The sequence below is a fragment of the Zootoca vivipara genome, chromosome 13, assembly GCF_965207765.1.
Source record: "Zootoca vivipara chromosome 13, rZooViv2.hap1.1, whole genome shotgun sequence".
Taxonomy (NCBI): Eukaryota; Metazoa; Chordata; class Lepidosauria; order Squamata; family Lacertidae; genus Zootoca; species Zootoca vivipara.
The window spans coordinates 29,853,433-29,875,844 of NC_142596.1; the positions used below are offsets into that span (position 1 = coordinate 29,853,433).

Genomic DNA, 22,412 nt, shown 5'->3' on the forward strand with positions numbered 1-22,412 from the left:
ACTAGTCAAGACAGTAACCTCCAGGAGCAGAGGGGAAATAACAGAATTGCAGAGTTGGAAAGGACACAAAGGGTCATCTAGTCCAACCCCCTGCAAAACAGGAATCACAGTGATGAGTTTTCCTGTGCTCACATCCTACTTGTGAGCTTCCCACTGGTGTAGCTGGCCTAGATGGGCCTCTGATCCAATCCAGCAGTTTATAACCATAAAAGCAACGAGGGTAAACCATTTCTCTTCCAACTGCAGTGAGCCTTCTGGAGCAGGAGGTGGCAAGCTTGCAACAGAGGCCTCCTACCTTTGCTCCTAGCGGGGGAGAAGGGGTGTGTCATGTTTGCAAATATTAAACATTGGCAATAAAATTTTATACAAATAACTAGAGGCACATTAGCTGGAATTTCCGCTTAGCCATTTACGTTGGGCAAAAGTGAATGGAAGGAACAGAGGGCAGTCTACCTAAACAAAAGCAGTTCCCCAAAGAGAGCAAGTTGAAACCATGTGTTGGGAGATCCATCCCATACAGCAACATCGGTGTTGAGTGTCACAGTTTCTCCTTACAAACAACTCTTTGTTAAGTGATGCTTTTGCACAAGGATCTTACACCAAACAAAATTTGGGGGTTCCGTTTTAAAACTGCCTGCCACTGTGCAAAGAACTAAGATGGTTAAGGTGGCTTCAGTTAGTTTTACTTGAATCCGGCTCTTCTGCAGAAAGGCAGCTGTGGGTGGCAACACAGTCTATGCACACCTGACCAAAAAAAACAGTCTTGTAGCAATCTTGGGAGCGCAGCCTTCCTTCTCAGCCCAATACACTGTCGTTGAAAGCAAGGCAGACAACCGCTTTCTGATGCCCACTGTATTCCCGCTTGATCTCGCCCGTTTCCACACACCAGAGCCTGGCCAGATTATCCGAGGAGGCTAGGGAAGGAAAAGGGACATCGTGAAGCCACACATACAAACACACACAACAATCGGCAATATATGGATGCCACTGAACTGCTTTACAAGGTTGTCGTAACAATTAGTGAGCTACTTCATAAAGCATTTATAGACGTACCGTGTTTCTCATATTTTAAGGCATCCCTAAAAAATAAGGCATGGCAGGATTTTCATGACCTGGCGAAATATAAGGCATACCCCGAAAATAAGACGTAGCAGTACCGGGTTGTGGTGGGAGCAGGTCTGTGCAAAATACGGTACCATAAGAAGAAAAGGAAGATGCCTCCTCGGAACTGGATGCCGCTGCCACGTGGAGCTCCGTCCGAGTGGGAGCCAGCAAGAGCTGCAGCAGGAGCCTCAGTGCGAAGCCCGGCTACGGTAGAGCCTCAGCGCGCGGCGCCGGGACCCTGCTAGACCCGCAGCTCAAGCCGCGCAAAGCCCGGCAGCCGGCAGGAGCCTTAGCGGGCAGCGCGCGAAGCCCAGGAGCTGGCTGGAGCCGCAGCTCAAAGCGCGCTCCTGATAAGCCCCGGCAGCCGGCAGGAGCCTTAGCGCGCAGCGCGCGAAGCCCGGGAGCTGGCTGGAGCCGCAGCTCAAAGCGCACTATCGGTAAGCCCCAGCAGCCAGCAGGAGCCTTAGCGGGCAGCGCGCGAAGCCCGGGAGCTGGCTGGAGCCACAGCTCAAAGCGCGCTCCTGATAAGCCCCGGCAGCCGGCAGGAGCCTTAGCAGGCAGCGTGCGAAGCCCGGGAGCTGGCTGGAGCCACAGCTCAATAAGACATCCCTTGAAAATAAGCCATGTTGTGTTTTTTTGAGAAAAAAATAAATATAAGACATGACTTATAATATGAGAAACACGGTATATACTGTTTAACAATGTGTACGTTTTTCAAAATCTTCGTATTTTAGTAGGGTGGGAGGCAGAAATGAGACGGGCATTGTTTGATTTTGTACATAATAGCTTGGCCTGGCCACAGGGGGCTTAATGTCCCTTGTCATCCTTCCTATTTATTCTCCAAGGAAAGGTGCGCCCACCCTTGTTCACCTGTGACAATGTACTGAGAGTCTCCTGAAAATGCGCAGTCCCACATCCAGCCGCGGGAGGTTTCCCCTGGATTGTTGCTCTTGATGCTCAATTCCGTCATCAGAGAGAAGTTAGACGTTCTCCAGATCTTGCAGGTTTGATCAGCAGAACAGGTTGCCAAAAGCCTGGAGCAGAAGACGGAAGACTTGTCAGAGTGGGGCAAGGCAGGTGGGACATAGGCTAGAAGTGTCACTCAAAATAACCAATAACATAAAGTCCCTGTTTATACTGCCGGATTTTAAAGAATGTATTGTTTATTTTCATCCCCTCCTCAAGGTGGCATACATAGTTCTCCCCTTCACATTTAATCCTCACAACAACCCTCTGGTGTAGGTTTAGGATGAGGCAGTGACTGGCACCCCAAGGTCCCCCACTGAGCTTCATGGCCAAGTGGGGATCTGAACCCTGGTCTCCCTGGTCCGGTGCTCTAACCCAGGCATCCCCAAACTTCGGCCCTCCAGATGTTTTGGACTACAGTTCCCATCTTCCCCAACCACTGGTCCCGTTAGCTAGGAATCATGGGAGTTGTAGGCCAAAACATCTGGAGGGCTGCAGTTTGGGGGTGCCTGCTCTAACCACTACACCACACTGGTACTAAATGGAGTTATCAATCAATAAGCTTTATTTGCATAGCTGACAGCCATAGCAACAGAATACAGGCAATATACAATTAAAAACAACATGGATAAAAGTATCAGTCATATGACTATGATAGTTATGGGTCCCAAAAAGAGTCCTTATAGGAAAGGTCTGTAGCTCAGTGGTAATAGAATCTGCTATGCAGGTAGGCAGCCCCAGGTTCAATCCCTTATGGCATCTGCAGATAGGGCTGGGAATGCCGCCGCCGCCCCCCACCACTATATGAAACCCTAGAAAGCCAGTCCTACTCACGTGGAGTCTGGGCTGAATTTGCACTGGAGAGCATAGCGGCTGTGCGCAGGAATCTTGGTCTTTGGGATGAGCTGCGTCACCTCATCTCCTATGCCACCTGTGAGATTCCACACGTAACAGTTACCCTGCAACGGGAGGGGAATGGAACATCTGAGAGGCCGTCTGCCTGCCAAATCCCTTGAAGGCTTAGATCTGGCTGTCACATGACACCAAGCCATAGTTAGTTAACCTAACTGGCATGTGCAAACCCAGCCCAGCAGACTAACCATGGCTTGAGGTAACTATGGTTTGGCAAACCGAGGAGCCTTGCTTAACCATGATTTCTTTGACCAACCCACCCCAGGCCTTTGCTGAGCTACAGTGGCCCAAGGCAAGAGCATCTGGAAAACAAAAACTTTGGATGGCTTGTTTTTTCCTCTGTCAGGCAATTCATGGTTTGTTGAATAAACCCTGGTTAAAATAAACCCTGGTTTAGCATTACGTGCAAACACAGCCACCGTGGACTCTCTATAAACAAGATGCAGGCAGAGAAACAACAGGCAGGCTGTAGCACATCACTGTGCGCCACAAAGCCAGCCAGCACTTACTGAACTGTTAACGGCAGCCATGTAGCTGGCATCAGGATCAATATGAACAGAGTTGACAGAGACTTCTGGCTCTGGGATGAGCTGTTCATTGTGGTCCGTCTTCAAGTCCCAGATGTGAATGGCCCCACTCTGGTCCCCAACAATAAGTTCTGCCTGTGGACAGAAACACACACAAAAAGGCCATCACCTCTCAAGAACACAGACCCTGCAAATCCCCACCATTTGGAAGACTGCATGGAAAGGGGAGACATTCCCAGGGGATGGTCTGAAGTCACATGAGGCCACCTCCCTGCTGAAGCTAAGCAGGTCTGAGTCTGGTCAGTGCCTGGGTGGGGACCTGCCTGGAATCCCACAAACCCACCCTTTTGGATTCCACAAGGGATGAAAGGTGGAATAGGAATGCCAGAAAATAAAAGTATCTAGAAGGTGTGGATGGGAGGGCTTCATGTTGACTGGTTTGGGTTTCTCTAGCCTGGTGAGAAGAATAGTGAGAGGTGATATGAGAGCCACCTTTTGATATTGGAAGAGCTGTCACAATGTCACATGGAAGATGGAGCAAGCTTCCTTTCTGATGCTCCAGAGGGGAGAACCTGAACCCATGGATTCAAATGAAAAGAAAGGAGATTCTAACTAAACATTAGGATGAACTTCCTGATGCTAAGAACAGTCTGACAGTGGAACAGACTCCCCTTCACAGGAAATTGGATGGCCACATGTCAGTGACTTAACTGGAAATCCTGCATTGCAGGGGGTTGGACTAGGTGACCATTGGGACTCCTTCCAACTCTACAATTCTGTGATTCATACCTGATTGGGATGGAGGCAGACACAGTTGATGGGGGCATTCACTTGGAAAATGCGCTGGCACTGGAGGTTACGGGACCTGGGAACAGAACAGACACAGGCAGAATGACAGGTGAGCCAAAGCATAACCCCTTCACTGCCATTACTCCAGGGAGCTCCAAAGCGCTTTTTGTGAACTTCATTCACCAGGAAAGCCTCCTATGCAAAAAGATCTTATATTCCAAAGAAACATCTCCTGGCCAAACCCTTAGTGGAGCGCATTAAACAATGCTTAGGGCAGTGTTTCTCAACCTCGGGCCCCCAGATGTTTTTGGCCTACAACTCACATGATCCCTAGCTCACAGGACCAGTGGTCAGCGATCCAATTTGATGGCCATCACTGCCTCCTGTGGGAGTGAGCTCCATAATTTAACTGTGCACTGCATGATGAAGTCATTTCTTTTATCTGTCCTCAGTTTTCCAACATGCAGCTTCACTGGGTCTCCTGTGAGAGCGGGAGAAAAACTTATCTCTATCCCCTTTCTCCAGGTTATGGAAAGGAGCAGAGCTCCAGAGGCTTACCTGAGGTCCCAGATGCGGGCCATGCAGTCCTCGCCTCCCGTGTACATCCAGCGACCATCTTCATGGAAGCCAACAGAGGTGATGTTCTTGCTGACACCGTCGTAGTTGATAACAGGGTTTGGGTTATTGGAGTTCAAGTCATACATACGGATGTGTTGGTAGCCTGGGCAAAAGACCCCCAACTAGTTCATAGCTAGTTGAAAAACACAAATTTGACCTTTGCACAGAATTTTCTGCAGGCGACTGGCAGAATAAGAACTCATGTCAAGACCCACAAAAGATTAAAGCAGTCATTCTCCTTCAGGTGTGGTGGCAAGTATTAAGGAGATGGGGACAGCAAATTGAAATTTATTTTGGTTTGCTGATACTCAGGTAGCTTGGACCTACACCAGACAGCAGGTTCAAAAGCAGAGTTTCAACTAAACTTCAGAGGTTTAAAAGCAAAGTTATTCCCTATTAGGAATAATTGTCTTAGTGGAAGTTAGACTAGAGTCACTAGACTTATGAGATCCTTTCCAGCTCTATGATTCTATGAACTGTAAGCAGTTTATCTTATTAACCAGGAATCCTTGTAACAGTAAATCCCAATACTATAAACATTAGAAAGGTCCCTTCTTCTGTGTCTGTCCTTTCTTCCTAGCCCTGCTCCCATCCTAACTGGAAAGCCAGTGTGGCGTAATGGTTAGAGTGTCAGACTAGGTCCTTGGAGACCAGGGTTCAAATCCCCACTTGGCCATGAATCTCACTGGGTGACCGTGTGGGCCAATCACTGCCTCACAACCTAACCTACCTCACAGAGTTGATGTGGGGATTAAATGAGAGGGAGAACCAGGGGGACCACCTTGAGCTCTTTGGAGAAAAAGGTGGGATATAAATGCAATTGATCAACTCCAAATAAGGACAGAGGAAAGGGATGACCAGGGCAGTGGGGTGGGGCATGTTGCATTTCCTTCACTTTACCTGATGGTAGGGCTGGCATCAACTAACAAGCATGGGGGTGTTTCTCTGGGCTGGAAATAACCTCCCTGGCTTCTCCCGAGGCCATAGTTTTGTGATCATGGAGAGAATTCACTGTTAGATGTCTGTAGCCAACACACCAACCTCACAATTCCTTGGCAGAGCCATCAGCATTAGAGACATCATGCCCTTGGAGAGACAAGGTTGGAAAGAAAAGGTTGCACCTCCATGCTCTTGGAATATGCCACACTTACCTGCAGCAGCAATCATGCTCCGATCTGGGGTGATCTCGAGAGCATTGACCTGCTGGCAAATGTGGTTAAGGAAGACAGAACAGGCTGGCCCATGTAGCTATAGTGAAACACTAAGTAAGGTTAGCAGAGCCAAAATCCTGTTACAGCTGGTGCATCAAAAGGATACAGAATCTTGGTGCTGGACAGTCCGGGTGCATATCCCACTGTGGGCCTGCCAGAAGCGAACTGTGTGGTCATAGCCAGCAGTGGCCAAGATGACGGGGTCGCTGCCCACAGTGCCCTGTGCTGTGTTCATGGTGCTGGTTTCTAAGGAGACAAAAAGGCAGAGGGGTTGGGGTCCCACCCATGTGGCTAGAGAGGAGATGCCCTACCTTCTCCCAAAGAGACACTGGCGGGAAGGGGGAGACTCAACACTGCCCAGGGCGGAGCTGAGAGCTGGCAACGTGGCCACTAGCCACAGTGGCTATGCTCCGTCTCCATCAGGCACCCCCAAACTTCGGCCCTCCAGATGTTTTGGACTACAATTCCCATCTTTCCCGACCACTGGTCCTGTTAGCTAGGGATCATGAGAGTTGTAGGCCAAAACATCTGGAGGGCTGTAGTTTGGGGATGCCTGGTCTCCACAGTCAGAAGCAGCAATGCTTCTGAATACTGCAGCAGGGGAGGACTCTTGTGCTTGGTCCGGCTTGGGGGCTTCCCAGAAAAGGCATTTGGTTGGCCACTGTGAGGACAGGGTGCTGGACTAGAAGGGCTATCGGTCGCTGACCCAGTGGAGCAAATTCTTATGTTCTTACGCTAAACTGACAAGCCAGGCTCAAGTCGCACTGTTTTCCATGGAGTCACTGCAAGACTGTCTGTCTGTCTGTCTGTCTATGTATGTTGCCATGTCCCTGCATCTTTCACAAGGAGGATGCAGGAATCTGAAAGAAAGCCCAAGTGTGTGTGTAAACCCTTTTTAAAAACTTTTAGGAACCTAGATCAAATTTGTTGAGCAGAGTACACACACTGGAGAGGGCTGGTAGGGCGAGGGTGCGTTCAAGCTATTCAGGCAATATGGATTGGATCAGCCTTGAATTGCAATGTTTGTTTGTTTCATTTTTATACAGCCCCCTCAATGCACACAGCCCACTCCCCAAATATCAATAGTGGCATGCAGCCGGTCGCTGCTTCCCCCACCCACCCAAGGAGGGGTAACAAGACAAGGAGTGATGCAGCAGTCTGACTAGTCCTGGGTTCAAAGCCCGATTCTATCAAGTCCAAACCAAACATGGCTCACAGGGTTGTTGTGACAATAAAATGGAAGGCTGGAACAGAGGACACTTTGAGCTCCTCAGAGGAAAAAGGGCATCTAAATCCAAGAAGCAAATAAAATAAGTTTGGACCGCTGAAAGCAAACAAGATGGAAAGGATGAGCACTGCAAAAATTAAAATGCAACATAAATTAAAATAAATACTGGAATAAGAATGAAAACTTGCAATTATACATTATATTTTCATCGCAGAGCAGCAGTGTCTCTGATCCACAGAGGGAGATTCCCTGCCCCATTTATTGGGGACTGGCGGGTGGGGAGGGGGTGCGAAAAGGACACTTACCTTCAGAAGCAGGAGGGAGGGAGCCAGCAAAGCGCATGCGCACGCCAGATCTTGCCCGGTTCCAACTACGCTTGCGTCGGAAGAAATCAAAGGGCAAATACGCGCCTGCGCACAATAGAAAAAACCCCGAGAGTTTGAAGTCCCACGTTACAAAAGTCTTTTCATAAACTTTTCATATAGAAACGTCTTTTCATAGACTTGCCAAATTTTAGATGTACATCAGATATCCGACTTCCGAGTTCCTTTTTGTGCTGCCTACCCTCACAAAAAACAAGGAATAAAACCGGGATTTTACAGAGGAAACCTACACATGTCTACTCAGACATAAACCCTATTAAGTTCCAAGGGAGTTGCTCCCAGGTAAGTGTGTAGAACAGCACGCCCTTTCCTCCATCAACATGTTTCTCCACACTTTGGTGCATCGATGGACTCATTCTGTCTGGCACCCAATAAAAACAGCCCCTGCTGTTTGTTAATTTGGAGAAGGAACAAGCCGCGGCTAAAATGATGCATGCGCAGTACGATCTGTCAGGAAAAAAGTCCGAGCAGCTTTCCCCAGCCTGGTGCTCTGCAGATTTTTGGACTACAACTCCCATCAGCCCCAGCAAGCAGAGCCAGGTACGGTTCTGGGGCTAATGGGAGCGTGACCGAGCTGACTGAGGCTGGTGGGGTTTGTAGTCCAAAACAACTGGAGGGCACCAGGCTTGGGGAAAAGAGGTTTAATGGAAATATTTTGACAGGCCATTGGTAAAGGCCGCCATAAAGCCTCCAGTAAGAAAGTTATCCTGGGACAAAAACTCCACACTCCCCTCCTGCCTCACACCCAAGAAGGGCACACTTCCATGCAAGGCTGGACTCTTACTTCAGACATGAAACAACTTTCACTTATGCCAATCCAGGCCACATATTTTGAATTATACTGTGACTTCATTTAATTGTATTAATGGCTTTGATGAATCTGTTCTTGTTGTGAGCTATATTTATCTGCCGCTGTGTTTGATCTTGCAGCGATTGCAACACTCAGTTGGTTAGAGCACGGTGCTGATAATGCCAAGGTTGCAGATTCCATCCCCATATGGGACAGCTGCATATTCCTTCATTGCTGCGGGTTGGACTAGATGATCCTCAAGGTCCCTCCCAACTCCGCAATTCTATTACTCTAATTGTCGTTGTTTTTTGGTGCCACTTGGAACTCAACATTTGCTGCTGGAAAAGCAGAAGTACAAGTATTACATCAAATCAAAACATCCAGCCTCTTGCCTCAGGAATGGCCTAGGGGAGAAAAAAACCACAACAAGCCCCCCCCCCCCGAAAATAGACAAACGACACCGCACAGAAACCCATGCACACAAAAAACCAAACCTGAAACAGGTGAGCTCTCTGCACCCCAAAGAGACAAACTCCTCTGGGGTCACCCCGGTAGGTTGGCCTTATATCCTCCCTACCCCAGCACAGGTGCAACTTAAGGTGGGCAGGTTTGGGTTGATGTCTATGGTGCCAGGTGGGCCTAGGCCTGATGAAAATTACCTCCCAGAGACACCAGCCTCTTAGAGAGACAACTGCTTTCACAAGGGGAGCAGTAACTCTCCCCACTTTCCCTCTTCCAGACTTTTTCCCACTTACCTCCTTCTACTGCAGCAGCACAATTTCAAACCCAATTGTTACTCACCTTTTGGTGTCTGCTGCTAAATTCTGGGGAAACCTTCCCTTTGACAAATCTCAATTATTAGTAAAATATGGCACTTGGAAACGATCTCCCCAGCGTTAAAAGGTTGTCAGGGGACAAAGCACACAGGACTTGTGTGTGTGTGTGTGCAATTTGGCACCACTTTATCTCCTGTACTAATAAGGCAGAACATAGTCATCCCATTGTTCCTCCAGTATATAGTCATACTGTACTTGGCTTTGATAAGAACATAGCGAAATGACTCTCATGTTATAGCACAATTGTGCATTTAACACCCTCCTGGAATGATTTACATTGCTCGGTATTTAAATTGCTCTGTGCTGCGTGTTGTAAACTTCAATTTGTTTGTACTTGTTCCTTTATAGCATGGGAAGCCAAACTACAGCCCAGGGGCCGTATCCGGCCCAATCGCCTTCTAAATCCGGCTCACAGACGGTCCAGGAATCAGCATGTTTTTACATAAGTAGAATGTGTCCTTTTATTTAAAATGCATCTCTGGGTTATTTGTGGGGCATAGGAATTCGTTCATTTTTATTTATTTTTTGCCCAAAATATAGTCCGGCCCCCCACAAGGTCTGAGGGACAGTGGACCGGCCCCCTGCTAAAAAAAGTTTGCTGACCCCTGCTTTATAGTAAAAAAAAAAACACGCTCACAAATAATGACAATAAAATAAAAAAAAGAAACATGTAAGTCCTAGGGTAAAAAGGGAGTCAAGCAGGAGAGATTGTACTGAAAGATGAAGAGGGATAAGGATCTACTAGGGCCATATCGTTGGATATGGAGGTGAGGAGCTTGTCAGAAATTTTATGGAGGGCTGTTTCAGCATGCACTACATATGTTTTCCACTACATATGTTTTGCACTACAATTCTCAGCAGCCCCAGGGAGTGTGCCTGAGAGGCAGTGTGGTGTAGTGGTTAGGGTCTCGGACTAGGACCTGGGAGACATAGGCTCAAATCGCCACTCAACCATGGGTGGCTTTGGCCAGTTAACCCAGCCTAGCCTGCTTCACAAAGCTGCTGTCAGGATGAAATGAGGAATGGTGAAAAGGCCTTGAGGCCCACCTGTTCCTCCTTTGAATAAAAAGCATGACTATTAATAAAATAAACATATCCCTATCAAATCTACATGCCAAACTGAGCATGCTGTGAGGAGTTGTGGTTATTATTACTATTTTCAAAAGCCCCAGAGATGAAGTGTGTTCATACTGTTGGGTCACTGACCTGTGATGACTCTTTTTGTACACATAACCTAAAACATGCAGGGCTTGATTCTTGCCTGGCCTCAGCTCCTAAACCCTCCTTTTCCAGTCTTGGAGCTCAGCCCTGGAGAATGTGATGTGGCACTATAGAGAAAGAGCTCCTGAGCATGTCTGGAGTGCTGTGTCTTCAGCTCACACTCATATGTTGGATCAGTGGGTGCTGGCCCATTGGGGCAAATGGGGCACTGCTCCACCACCAGTCTTGCCCTGCCCTTGGCCAATCCCTGGCTTGCTGCTTACTCAAAACCAGTCTAGAGGGTAGCACTGCTGATTTGCTTCCTCCTGCCCCTCCCTGCTGAGTTTACAAGGAGGATGAGGATGGGGACAGAACTAGAGTTGGCTTTGCTTGTCATTAGCTCTTGGCGCAACCTACTGTTGGGCGTCTTGCATTCCACCCCATCATTCCCAATAGACACCAGCCATCACTGCATGGGATCAAGGGCAAGGGAACCATATGTGAGGAGACGACGCCTTGAGCCCCTGCACCTGTCTTTTTGGAAATTGTATGACCCCCTCCTCAGGGCTTGGGTTGAGCAGCCCCAGATCCCACACAAAGGGCTATGGCTCAGTGTTTTATGGATCTCTTTGCCTGCAGAAGGTCCCAGGTTCAGCCCCCAATGGCATCTCCAGGTAAGTCTGGGAGAGAACCATGAATGAAGTCCTGGAGAGCTGCTGCCAGTCAGTGCAGGCAATACTGAGCTAGATAGAACACTGGTCTGACTCAAGATAGGACAGACCCCTAAGGCAGAGCAGAGACTCGATTAAGAGAGGAGTGGGAGATATCAAGGGCAGAGCAATCTGAAGTAGCTCCTTCTGTTCCGCAAGCTTAGCGGAAGAGCCCCTGCTTTGCATACAAAAGGTTCCCAGGTCAGGCACCCCCAAACTTAGCCCTCCAGATGTTTTGGGACTACAACTCCCATCATCCCTAGCTAACAAGACCAGTGGTCAGGGGTGATGGGAATTGTAGTCCCAAAACATCTGGAGGGCCGAGTTTGGGGGTGCCTGTCCTAGCGGCTGTCAAGGCCTTTTACAAACTACAGTTCCCAGGATTCTTTGGAAGAAGCCCTAGCTGTTAGGGCTTTGAAGTTCTTGTGTGGATGTGACCACTATCATCTTCCAGCTCCCTCCCCCTCCTCACAGCTGGCCCCCGGACTGATGTTTTTGGACTACAACTCCCATCCGGAGGGAGGCTAGGCAATGGGAACTGTAGTGCAAAAACACCTGGAGGGCACCATTCCCCCCCCATTTTGCGGGGGTGGAGGAGCGAAGGCTGCTCTCTTCCCTGCCATAATGCCGCTCTTCCTTCACTGGCTGGCACCTCTCGCCCTTGCCAGGCGGCCTCGGGGCTTCCCTCCCCGCTCCTGCTGCTCGATGGGAGGGCGTCTCTCGGCAGCTCCGCCCCCGAGCCGGCTCCCGCTGCAGGGCTGGGCGATGCCGGAGCGGCTGCTCGCGGCTGCTGGGCGCACCTGGCCGGACCAGGTAGGAAGAGGCTGCCGACAGGTGGAGGGACTCGGCGCGGCCGCTGCGTCTCCCCACTGCCAGCTCGGAATCACAGGAGCGGCAGGTAAAACTACCTGGGCGCGTTGGTGGCATGCGGAGCGGGCAGCCAATGACGCGGGGTGGCGGGGGGCAAGGAGCTGAGAGGGGGGTCCCCCTCCCCACCCCTACCCCAGTATGGGGTGCAAAGAGCAGTCCCGGGATGCTTCTGGGGGCATTGGGGCGGGAATAACCTTCCAGTGCCAGGCATGGGGTGGGGGCGGGGGCGGTTGGCATAGGCTGCGGAGGCCTGCTTTGGCGGTGCCATGACGGAGAGAGAGCCTGCCAATCCGCAGCTAGATGGCATTTAATGAGTGCAGGGGCATGGAAGCTGGTAGGAGTCTGTGGGCACCACCGGCATAGGGTGGTGTGAGCAGGGGAGCAGGTGCTTCTGCTCGGTGGGGGAGGAAGGGGTTAATGGAGAGGGGTTACAGCTAGTGGTTATGGGGAGGCAGAGGCAGGCATTTGCCCCATGCCAACCGAGGTACGTAATACAATGGATCTATCTCTCCAGGAGGGGGGCAAGAAGGTTGGAGGAGGAAGTGTTTTGGGGGGAGGCTCTGGCGTTCCATCAGCTTATTGTGTCGGGAGGTTGGTTAGAATTGATTTCCGTTTTGCCCAGATCATGCAGAGAGGGGTTGGGGCGGGGTGGAATTGTCCTGCCACTTAATCTGCATCCTGTGCCCTATATCCGCTACAGTATATCCCCAACAACCTTGGAAGAGGCCTGGTGCGTTACAGAAAGAGGGGGCCCTTTATAATTTAAGGCATTATGATCATCATCACATTGTTGCCATTGAACTACCAGCCGCCCCACAGATTAGCAAAGCAAGCTTTGGCACCTGCAAGATGACTTCAAATGATATTCAGACTTGTCTCACTGCCCTGCCTTCTAGGAAAGGTGGTGGGGAGGGGCTTGGGACCAGCAACCAGGGACCTTGGCATTGTTTTTGTAACAAACTCCCTATACAGTATGTTGGGGGGGAGGGAAGCAGGGAAGGAAGAGCCATGACAATTAAACTAGAATTCAACCAGTTTAATTGATGTAGACCAGGCATCCCCAAACTTCGGTCCTCCAGATGTTTTGGACTACAATTCCCATGATCCCTGACCACTGGTCCTGTTAGCTAGGGATCATGGGAGTTGTAGGCCAAAACATCTGGAGGGCCGCAGTTTGGGGATGCCTGATGTAGACGCACCCTCAGACAGGCATGCTGCAGCCTGGGTGCTTGTCGGCCTTCCTCTGATGCATCCTGTAAGAATAAAGTGCTTGGCATTTGGATATAAGATTATTGTATAGGTGCAGTGCTTTTTTGCTGTGGGGATGCTGGGGTACGCATACCCCTAAACATTTTGTGAATCTTTGTACTTTTGTCCATTTACTGTATTTATTTCCCCCAATCTGAACTATAAAATGGTGATTTTCTTGAGTCAAAATGAGAGTACCCCTAAACATTTTTAAAAGAAAGAAAAGGACTGTATAGGTGTATTATACAGATGCATGCACATTCCCATGTGGGACATAGCTGGCTTTGTCTTTTTTTTTTTTTTTTGGAGCAAGCTTAGTCGAGGAAAGCTTGGGGGGGAAGGTGTTTGTGTGGTTTGTGCGAGTGTGTATCTGTTTTAATTATTAATCTGTTATTTGGTCTCCTGTGTTTCCTGACCTTGTGAGGTTGTTCCCAGCTGTGTGCAGAGTGTTTTTGGCTGGGCCCCTCATAATGCTTGGTTCTGTTAGATGGGGGGGGCGTACGTATATGGGAAAAGGTGCACAATGCCCACTGGCAACTCCACCCCCCTCCGCGCCCACTACAAAGTCCAACATAATGTGTGGAGCAAGGGTATGGGTGGGGCTGGTCTTTTTTTTTTTTTAAGTATTCACCATGGAGTTGTTACAGTGAGTGACACATGTTTAACCTTTCTATTAAAAAAATAGAGATATATAAATAAAAATGTTGGTCCTGTGTACCCTTGACTGAGTAATGTAAAGGTAAAGGGGCCCCTGACCATCAGGTCCAGTCGTGTCCGACTCTGGGGTTGCGGCGCTCATCTCGCTCTATAGGCCGAGGGAGCCAGCGTTTGTCCGCAGACAGCTTCCGGGCCATGTGGCCAGCATGACAAAGCTGCTTCTGGCGAACCAGAGCAGCACACGGAAACGCCGTTTACCTTCCCGCCGGAGCGGTCCCTATTTATCTACTTGCACTTTGATGTGCTTTCGAACTGCTAGGTGGGCAGGAGCTGGGACCGAGCAACAGGAGCTCACCCCATTGCAGGGATTCGAACCACCGACCTTCTGATCAGCAAGCCCTAGACTCTGTGGTTTAACCCACAGCGCCACCTGGGTCTGAGTACCCCTGAATAAAAGTACTAGGGCTTGGAAGGAAGATACTGGGGATGAGGACTGCTGGAGGTGCCTGGCTTCAGAGGACACTGCAACTGCCCCCCACCCCACAACAGTGGCAACCAAGCCCATTGATATAGCAATGGGTAACCATAGAGTTAAATATTGTTTCCAGTTACTGTGGGTTGCAGCCAAGCCTCCGCCCTTCAGCTTATTCTTGAGGTTACTTTCATTTCCTTGCGCGGGAGAGCCTGTTCACCAACGAGCATCCTCTGGTTCTGGGCCTGCAGAGTGAGTAACTTTCTCTTATCTGCCTATATAAAATGTAAGATTGTCGCCTCACCCAGCAGTTTGCACCGCTGCTGATAGGTAGTTTTGTGTGGCCGCCACGTCTGGCGATGTAAGATGGGGGGCAGAGGTGCTTCATACAGCAGTTTAGCAAGCCACTCTGTGGAGCCCTTTCTCCTCCTGAAACGGTCCTGCAAGCGTGTTTAACGAAGAAGTACAAGGGCTTGCTAACTCACTGTGGGAAGCACCTCATCCCTCCTTTAAAAAGAGCTTGTGGGTATACTGTAAACAAAGTAAAACCTTACCAGGATTGATATAAAAACATGCAGTAACAAATGATTACCGTATTTTTCCGTGTATAAGACTATATTCCGCTCCTATTTTTTCAAGTTTAAAATGGGGGGGGGGTCATCTTATACATGGATAGTGCATATGGGGGATTTCTTTATTTGGAGTCCCAAAAAATAGGAAAAATAATGTAAATAGGAAAGATAAGGGAAAAAATTAGGTAAATAGATTTGAATGAGATACGCAGCAATAAAAAGATATAAATTAAGCAACAGCAGAAAGGAGGAAAGTCGAGGGAAATGTAAATTGAATTTGTAAAAAAATTGTTTTCCTAGTCTAAAATATTCGAAAAATATTTTTTTTGATTTTTTTTTAAGGGCTTGGGGTGAGCTGTGGGGGGACGGATGGGGAAGATGTAATGGGTTTGATTAGGAATGAGGGAAAGATGGTTGGAGAGTGAATCGCGCAGGCTCAGCAACCTCTAGTATTGTTAGAACTTAGCAACAGAGTTGGAAAATTCAGCAGAGCTGGAAACAAGCACCATCTCCAATGGGCCAAAGCCTGCTAGAGCAGTCCTGACAAAAATGCCTCCCTTCCAGGACAAATAGGATAGTTTGTGTTGTTGTTGTTGTTGTTTGTTTGTTTGTTTGTTTGTTTGTTTATTAGAACCACAACCTATGCACACCCTCTTCCCTCATTTGGCTGCTGCAACAAACTACCAGCATAAAATAAAACCAAACAGGTCTGCACCATCCATTTTAGCCTTCCAAATATTGGTGGACTCTTAATTCCTATCAGCCCCAAGCGGCATGGCCAGTGGTCAGGGATGGCAGGAGCTATAGTCCAACCAATGTATGGGAGGGTTGCAGTTGCCTCATCCTGGGTCAAAGCCCGAAACAGCATTCATTATATAAAAGAGAGAGAGAGAGTACAGAACATCATACATCGGAGGGGATAGGATTAAATGACCCTTTTTGTCCCACCTCGGCGTCCATTTTTCTTGGGAACGTATTGGTGGGGAAAGGGTTAACCTCTCTCTACACACCCCAGTCCTGATTTCCTGCTGCCCACCTCACTGCTTATTGGTGCCTGTGTGTTGCATTAAAAAAATAAAAAAATAAAAGAATGACAACATTTCAAACCCCCAAACAAACATAAATAACTCCTCCTCCCCTTACAAGGGACACGGGTGGCCCTGTAGGTTAAACCACAGAGCCTAGAGCTTGCCGACGATTGGCGGTTCGAATCCCCGCGACGGGGTGAGCTCCCGTTGCTTGGTCTCTGCTCCTGCCACCCTAGCAGTTCGAAAGCACGTCAAAGCGCCAACCTAGCGGTTCGAAAGCACAAAGTGCAAGTAGATAAATAGGTACTGCTCTGGCGGGAAGGTAAACGGCGTTTCTGTGCGCTGCTCTGGTTCGCCAGAAGCGGCTTAGTCATGCTGGCCACATGACCTGGAAGCTGTACGCCGGCTCCCTCGGCCAGTAAAGCGAGATGAGCGCCGCAACCCCAGAGTCGTCCGTGGTCCCTTTACCTTTACCTTTACCCCTTACAAGAATAAAGTGTACCAGATACAGTACACCCTGCCACAGTTGGACCTTCATTGCCGGCATTTCTACATCTGAATCATTTTCTGCATGTCATAAAGACGTATCATCGTTCAAAAAAATCATTTTCTGCTCGCTGCCTGTTCAGTGCTTTTGACTGTTTAGTCAGCTTTTCCATTGTCCAAACTTTCTGTCTCCAAATGGATAACTGCAAAATTATCCAAACCCTCCCAATTTTGAGCAATCAGTTGGGGAGTAGTAGCCAGTTGCTGAAAAGAGAAAATGGAAAAGAAAAAGTAGACACTTTAAATGTAATCAGGCATTTAATGGGGTCATTTGGTTTGGCCCTTTGCTCAGTGTGGGATGGAAGAAGTATGAAGCAAGGCTTCTCCCGATGACCTATTAATCATGCACTCATCCTGAGTTGCTTGCACTAAGTGAACAGGGATGTTAGATCATTTATCCAGTCCTGCGTGTTTTTATTATTCTTATTATTTTCATTTATATACCACTTACTATCTAAAACAGTGGGTGGTGGGATTACTTAGACCATGGGTAGGCAAACTAAGGCCCAGGGGCCGGATCCAGCCCAATCACCTTCTAAATCTGGCCTGTGGACGGTCCAGGAAATCAGCATGTTTTTACATGAGTTGAATGTGTGCTTTTATTTAAAACTAGCTGGCCCTGCACGCGTTGCTGTGTGTTAGTCTGTCAAATGGAGGGTAATAGGCCCCCTTCAGATCCCCCTGAGCCTCAGAGTTCCCCTTTTTTACAGGATCTCGTGGCGGAGGCACAGTTTTTGGGTGTGGCGCGTTGTTGTGGGTAATCCCTGTGACTGCCCCCACGTGTCCCGATCCATGATCTATTCTGTTTGTCCCCCCCCCCTCCGTGACCGGCGTATCTCATGACGTTTTGAAGGATGGTATATATTTTTGTCTTCTAGTTATTTGGTGGGGGATTTTGGGGGGGTAGTGGTGCAAAATTTTAAAGTAAAAACCCCTTGCCGTGTCCCCAAGTGTGTTGCTGTGGGTTATCCCCCCCCCCCGGGCCTAGTGGGGGCCTGGCAGGGGCCTACATAAAACAAAGGCTGTGCTGCGACCTGTGATCCGGGAGCTCACCCTCTCCCCCCCCCCCCCGGGCCTAGTGAGGGCCTAGCAGCCTGGCAGGAGCCTAGGGGTCTGATAATGGCCGCCTTGGTGGTTTCAGTTGCTTGGTTGATATCATTATTTGGTTAGTGGGTGTGGTGTAGATTTCACAGGAAGGGGGTGTACTGTGGGAGGAATTCCACTTGAGGGCACTGTTTTACTTTGTGGAAAAGCAGGTTTACGGAGAAAAGTGGAACACACACTTTCACGATTTTTACATATATATATACACACACACACACACACACACACACACACACACACACATATATATATATATATATATATATATATATATATATATATATATATATATATATGCATCTTTGGGTTATTTGTGAGGCATAGGAATTCGTTCATTTTTTCTTCAAAATATTGTCCGTCCGCCCCCCAAGGTCTGAGGGACAGTAGACCGGCCCCCTGCTGAAAAAGTTTGCTGACCCCTGACCTAGACTAAAAGGAAGGGGGAAGCAAGGGGTGCTGGAGGTGTAAAAGACTATCAGACTTTGAAAAGCTGGTAATGCTGAATGAACTTCATCCATATATATATATATATATATATATATATATATATATATATATATATATATATTTGCATTAATCAAACCACATAGTTTTAATTGGATTTGGAATAAATGTGCCTTTGATTGTTCCCGTTTTGAATTTTATCGTGTTGTTATCTTCCTTAGCAGGTTCTGCAAACTGATGCTCTAAATGACACTTTCTTTAAGGTAGGGCAGAGGGCACTGGGGAGGAGATTATGTAACTAAGGGGGCAGTGGAAAAGGTTTAGGAACCACTGATCTGAAAGATATTGAAGCTGTTTACAATAGATGAATACAGAAGTGTGTACTGTATATCTACTGAGGCGACTCATTCCATTTTGCCACCTGAGGCGAAAGGGAAAGGTGCTGCCCTGCACACTGTATGCCCCCTTCCGCCACCAAAGCCTCCCTTACCAGGCTCTCTGGAAAGTTGTGTGAGGCCTCTTTGCAATCTTGCAGGGCTCTTGTGAGAGTCTCGCAAGATCTTGGAAGTGCACCAGAGGGACGCACCCACAGAGGTGCCCCTTGGATTCCACTGCCTGAGGTGGCTGCCTCAGTCTGCCTCATGGACAGGACAGGCCTGATATATAAGTACAGGTATGTGCATACGCAAAATAAGAAATAAGCACAGTAACACCATGTCAAAATACGGTACATAGGCTGTATCCATATCCATAAACATAAAATACCCGGAAGAAAATATAACCCGAAAATATCCATAAATATAAAAGACCCGGAAACTACAACTAATCCAGAATGCAGCAGCTAGACTGGTGACTGGGAGCAACCGCCAAGAACACATAGCACCAGTCTTGAAAGACCTACATTGGCTCCCAGTACGTTTCCGAGCACAATTCGAAGTGTTGGTGCTAACCTTTAAAGCCCTAAACGGCCTCAGTCCAGTATACCTGAAGGAGTGTCTCCACCCCCATCATTCTGCCCGGACACTGAAGCTTTTAATATTTAATAGATTATTGTTTTTGTAATACTTCTGTTGGAAGCCGCCCAATAATAATAATAAGGAGACTGCCTTGTATCATTTACCAACATGTGGCTAAGAAATAAAGTTTTAAAAACAAGAGCAAAAAAGAAATTAATCATGGAAGAAACAGAAATATTTGTCCTGAAAGAAATCCCACCCAGACTGGTTCATAAAAGGAAAAAATACCTATTTCTAGCAAAACCATTAAAGGCGAAAAGGATACCCTTCAAGTGGGAATACCCACAAGGAATAGCGTTCTCTTTCAAAGGAAGATGGAGAAGATTCGACACACCAGAGGCGGCAGACAGATTTTATAGAACATACGCACAAGAACTGGGAGGGGATAAATCAAGGATAGCTAGAGATCAGACCCGGGGAAAAGAAGAAGAACTAGAAAATTCCAGTAGAGAAGAGCTGGAGGCGGCCGGGGAAGAAGAAGTGGAGGAAGAAGATGGGGAAGGAGTAGAAGAGGGGCAACTAGAAGAATGATTGAAAATGTAAATATATAGATTATTTTTATTATTGCTGTAAGAAATAATTAAGAGGAAAACTAGGTAACTCACTTGAATATGTAGATATTTAATGATTATCCTTGTTTATGCTTAGTCTAGGCTGATATAAGTAAGAATAACATTAATTGGAAATCTATTTTACTTGTGTTTTTTTATATATATATATATATATATACATATATATATCCAATTTGATAACTAATAAATACAAATATGAGAATAATCTCTTGGAACGTGAACGGCCTAAATAATAAGAAAAAAAGGAATAGGGTGGGGCACATACTAAAAAAACAAAACTGGGATGTGATCTGTCTACAAGAGACGCACATAAATAAAAAACATGTGAGAGTCCTAAAAAATGAGAAATTAGGAATAGAATTCGTTGCGGCCGATGCAAGAAAGAAAAGAGGAATTGTGATGTACATAAAAAGCAAATGGAACCCGGAATTAATTGGGACGGATAATGAGGGAAGAATCCTTATAGTTAAAACAGTAATTGAAGGAGAACAATGGGTCTGGGTGGGTATCTATGCCCCCAATGGGAGTAAGAAAGAATTTTTAAAAAGATTGGAGACCCAGTTAATAAATTATGCGGGGGAAAGACTAATTTTAATGGGAGATATGAATGGAATCGTAGATCCAGAGTTAGACAAAAATGGTTGGAGTAAAGGAAAATCAAGCGGGAAATTACCCCAAAAGTTTATGGACATTACAAGTAATTTACACTTATTAGATGCATGGAGATTTAAGAACCCCATAAAAAGAGAGTACACTCACATTTCGGCACGGCACCAATCGGCGAGCAGAATAGATATGATTTGGATCACTAAAGAATTATCATTAAGAATTCATAAAATAGAACTAGGACCACAGACCCTCTCGGACCACAACCCAGTAACCCTTTCATTAAAAAAAGAATATTCCCAGAAAGGTTGGAGGATGAATGTCCTCATGTTAAATAACAACATTCTTATTAGGGAAGCAAAAAAAACGTTAAAAGAATACTTTGAAATAAATCAAACTGGTGAGGTCGACCCTTTAGTGACTTGGGATGCGAGCAAAGCTGTTATGCGTGGTTTTTTTATATCACAGAATGCAAGAATAAGAAAGGAGAGAGAACAAAAGAAGGAAAAAATTCTCCAGGAAATAAAAAATAAGGAAAAAATGTTACATAAAAAATGTAATAAAACAATTGAGCAAGAAGTCAAACTACTGAGATTAGAGTATGAAAAATTAATCGATTATGAGATCGATCAACGATTACAATATTGGAAATACAAAAATTTTGAATGGGCCAATAAGCCCAGCAAATTGTTAATGTGGCAAATAAAAAAGAGGAAAAATGAAAAAATAATAAATAGAATTGAATCGGAAGGGAAATATTGTTATAAAACAGAAGAGATCATAAAAACCTTTCAGAAATTTTATGAAAAATTATATCAGAAGGAAGATACACCTATGCAACAAATCGATGATTTCCTGGCAAAATATCATTTACCAAAAATACCAACGGAAAAAATATTCTTGTTAAACAAAGAAATAACATCCCTAGAAATAACAGAAACAATTAAGAACATGAGAAAAGGGAAAGCCCCAGGTCCAGATGGGCTTCCAATTGAATTTTACAGAGAATTACAAGATGAGGTTGTAATACCTCTTAAAGATTTAATGAATTTAATCTTACAAAAAGGAAACACACCCCAATCATGGACGGAAGCCCAAATAATTTTAATACCTAAACCCCAAACGAATTTAGATAAACCAGGCAATTTTAGACCGATCTCGCTGTTAAATAGCGATTACAAGATCTTCGCAAAAATAATGGCCAAAAGATTAAGCAACATACTGGAAGATATAATACACAAAGACCAAGCGGGATTCATAAAAGGGAGGTACGCTAAAGATAACATAAGGACCATTGTAAACATATTGGAATGTTTAGAGAGCCGCAGAGACAAACAAACAGCGCTCCTTGCCATCGATGCAGAGAAGGCCTTCGATAGGGTCTCGTGGCCTTTTATGATGAAAATTATGGAAAAATTAGAATTAGGGGACAAAATGGAAAACGCAATCAAATCAATTTACAAAACACAGGGAGCAAAAATATTAATAAATGGGAAAGTATCGAATAAAATAAATATTACGAGAGGCACCAGACAAGGGTGCCCCTTGTCCCCAACACTCTTTATAATTACTTTGGAAATTTTATTAAAAAATATTAGGGAGGAAGAAAAAATTAAAGGGATAATTGTTGGTAAGAAAAAATTTAAAACAAAGGCTTTCGCGGATGATATTATTATTACCACGGAGGACCCTATCGAGGGCATTCCAAAAGCATTGGAAAAGATAAATGAATATGGAAATATAGCTGGCCTGAAAATTAATTATGAGAAGTCGCACATGTTAGTAAAGAACCTGGAAGAAGCAGAAAAAACAATATTGCAGGAAAAAACGGGATTGAAAATAGTAAAAAGGATAAAATATTTGGGCATTCAAACTACCGTTAAGGGGATTGATTTGATTCAAGAAAATTACAAGGAAACCTGGAAAAAAATCAAGGCAAATTTTGTAAATTGGGACAAACTGAAACTATCCTTACTGGGAAGGATATCATTAGTGAAGATGTG

The 22,412-nt window shown here is 46.4% G+C and overlaps 2 protein-coding genes across 12 annotated transcripts in view; one reads left to right on the forward strand and one right to left on the reverse strand.

Annotated features, from left to right (window-relative positions):
- Positions 1–340: 340 nt before the first annotated feature.
- MLST8 (MTOR associated protein MLST8) lies at positions 341–7,748 on the reverse strand. Of its 4 annotated transcripts, none has more exons than XM_035131144.3 (9): positions 7,661–7,748; positions 6,234–6,373; positions 6,068–6,116; positions 4,857–5,019; positions 4,299–4,374; positions 3,492–3,644; positions 2,905–3,029; positions 1,975–2,138; positions 341–914 (listed from the first exon to the last, which is right to left on the reverse strand). In XM_035131144.3, the coding sequence occupies exons 1-9, from the start codon at positions 7,695–7,697 to the stop codon at positions 796–798; spliced, it is 1,026 nt and encodes a 341-aa protein (XP_034987035.2). In that variant the 5' UTR covers positions 7,698–7,748; the 3' UTR covers positions 341–795. The 4 variants fall into 4 exon arrangements, with proteins under 4 accessions (XP_034987035.2, XP_060138890.1, XP_034987034.2 ...); XM_060282907.2 differs by having other exon boundaries at positions 4,857–5,049; XM_035131143.3 differs by having other exon boundaries at positions 6,068–6,119.
- A 4,226-nt stretch (positions 7,749–11,974) lies between these two features.
- LOC118092517 (hexosaminidase D) overlaps positions 11,975–22,412 on the forward strand; it is a 57,544-nt gene continuing 47,106 nt past the window's right edge. For 3 of the 8 annotated variants that reach the window (XM_088656881.1, XM_088656876.1, XM_088656880.1), the window contains exon 1: positions 12,017–12,172. The gene's annotated coding sequence lies outside the window, so the exon portion shown is untranslated. Of the gene's footprint in view, positions 12,173–12,599; positions 12,629–14,673; positions 14,774–22,412 lie in introns of those variants that run through there. The other 5 variants (XM_060282833.2, XM_088656882.1, XM_088656883.1 and 2 more) reach the window with 4 other exon arrangements.

Bases quoted from the DNA above. Each gene is read 5' to 3' on its own strand.
- MLST8 (XM_035131143.3), bottom strand. From the start codon at position 7,697: ATGCGCTTTGCTGGCTCCCTCCCTCCTGCTTCTGAAG. The intron at 2,139-2,904 runs GTGAGTAGGACT...CTTCTGCTCCAG, and splicing joins AAATTCAGCCCAGACTCCAC to GCTTTTGGCAACCTGTTCTG. The intron at 915-1,974 runs GTGAACAAGGGT...TTCCTTCCCTAG, and splicing joins CTCTCAGTACATTGTCACAG to CCTCCTCGGATAATCTGGCC.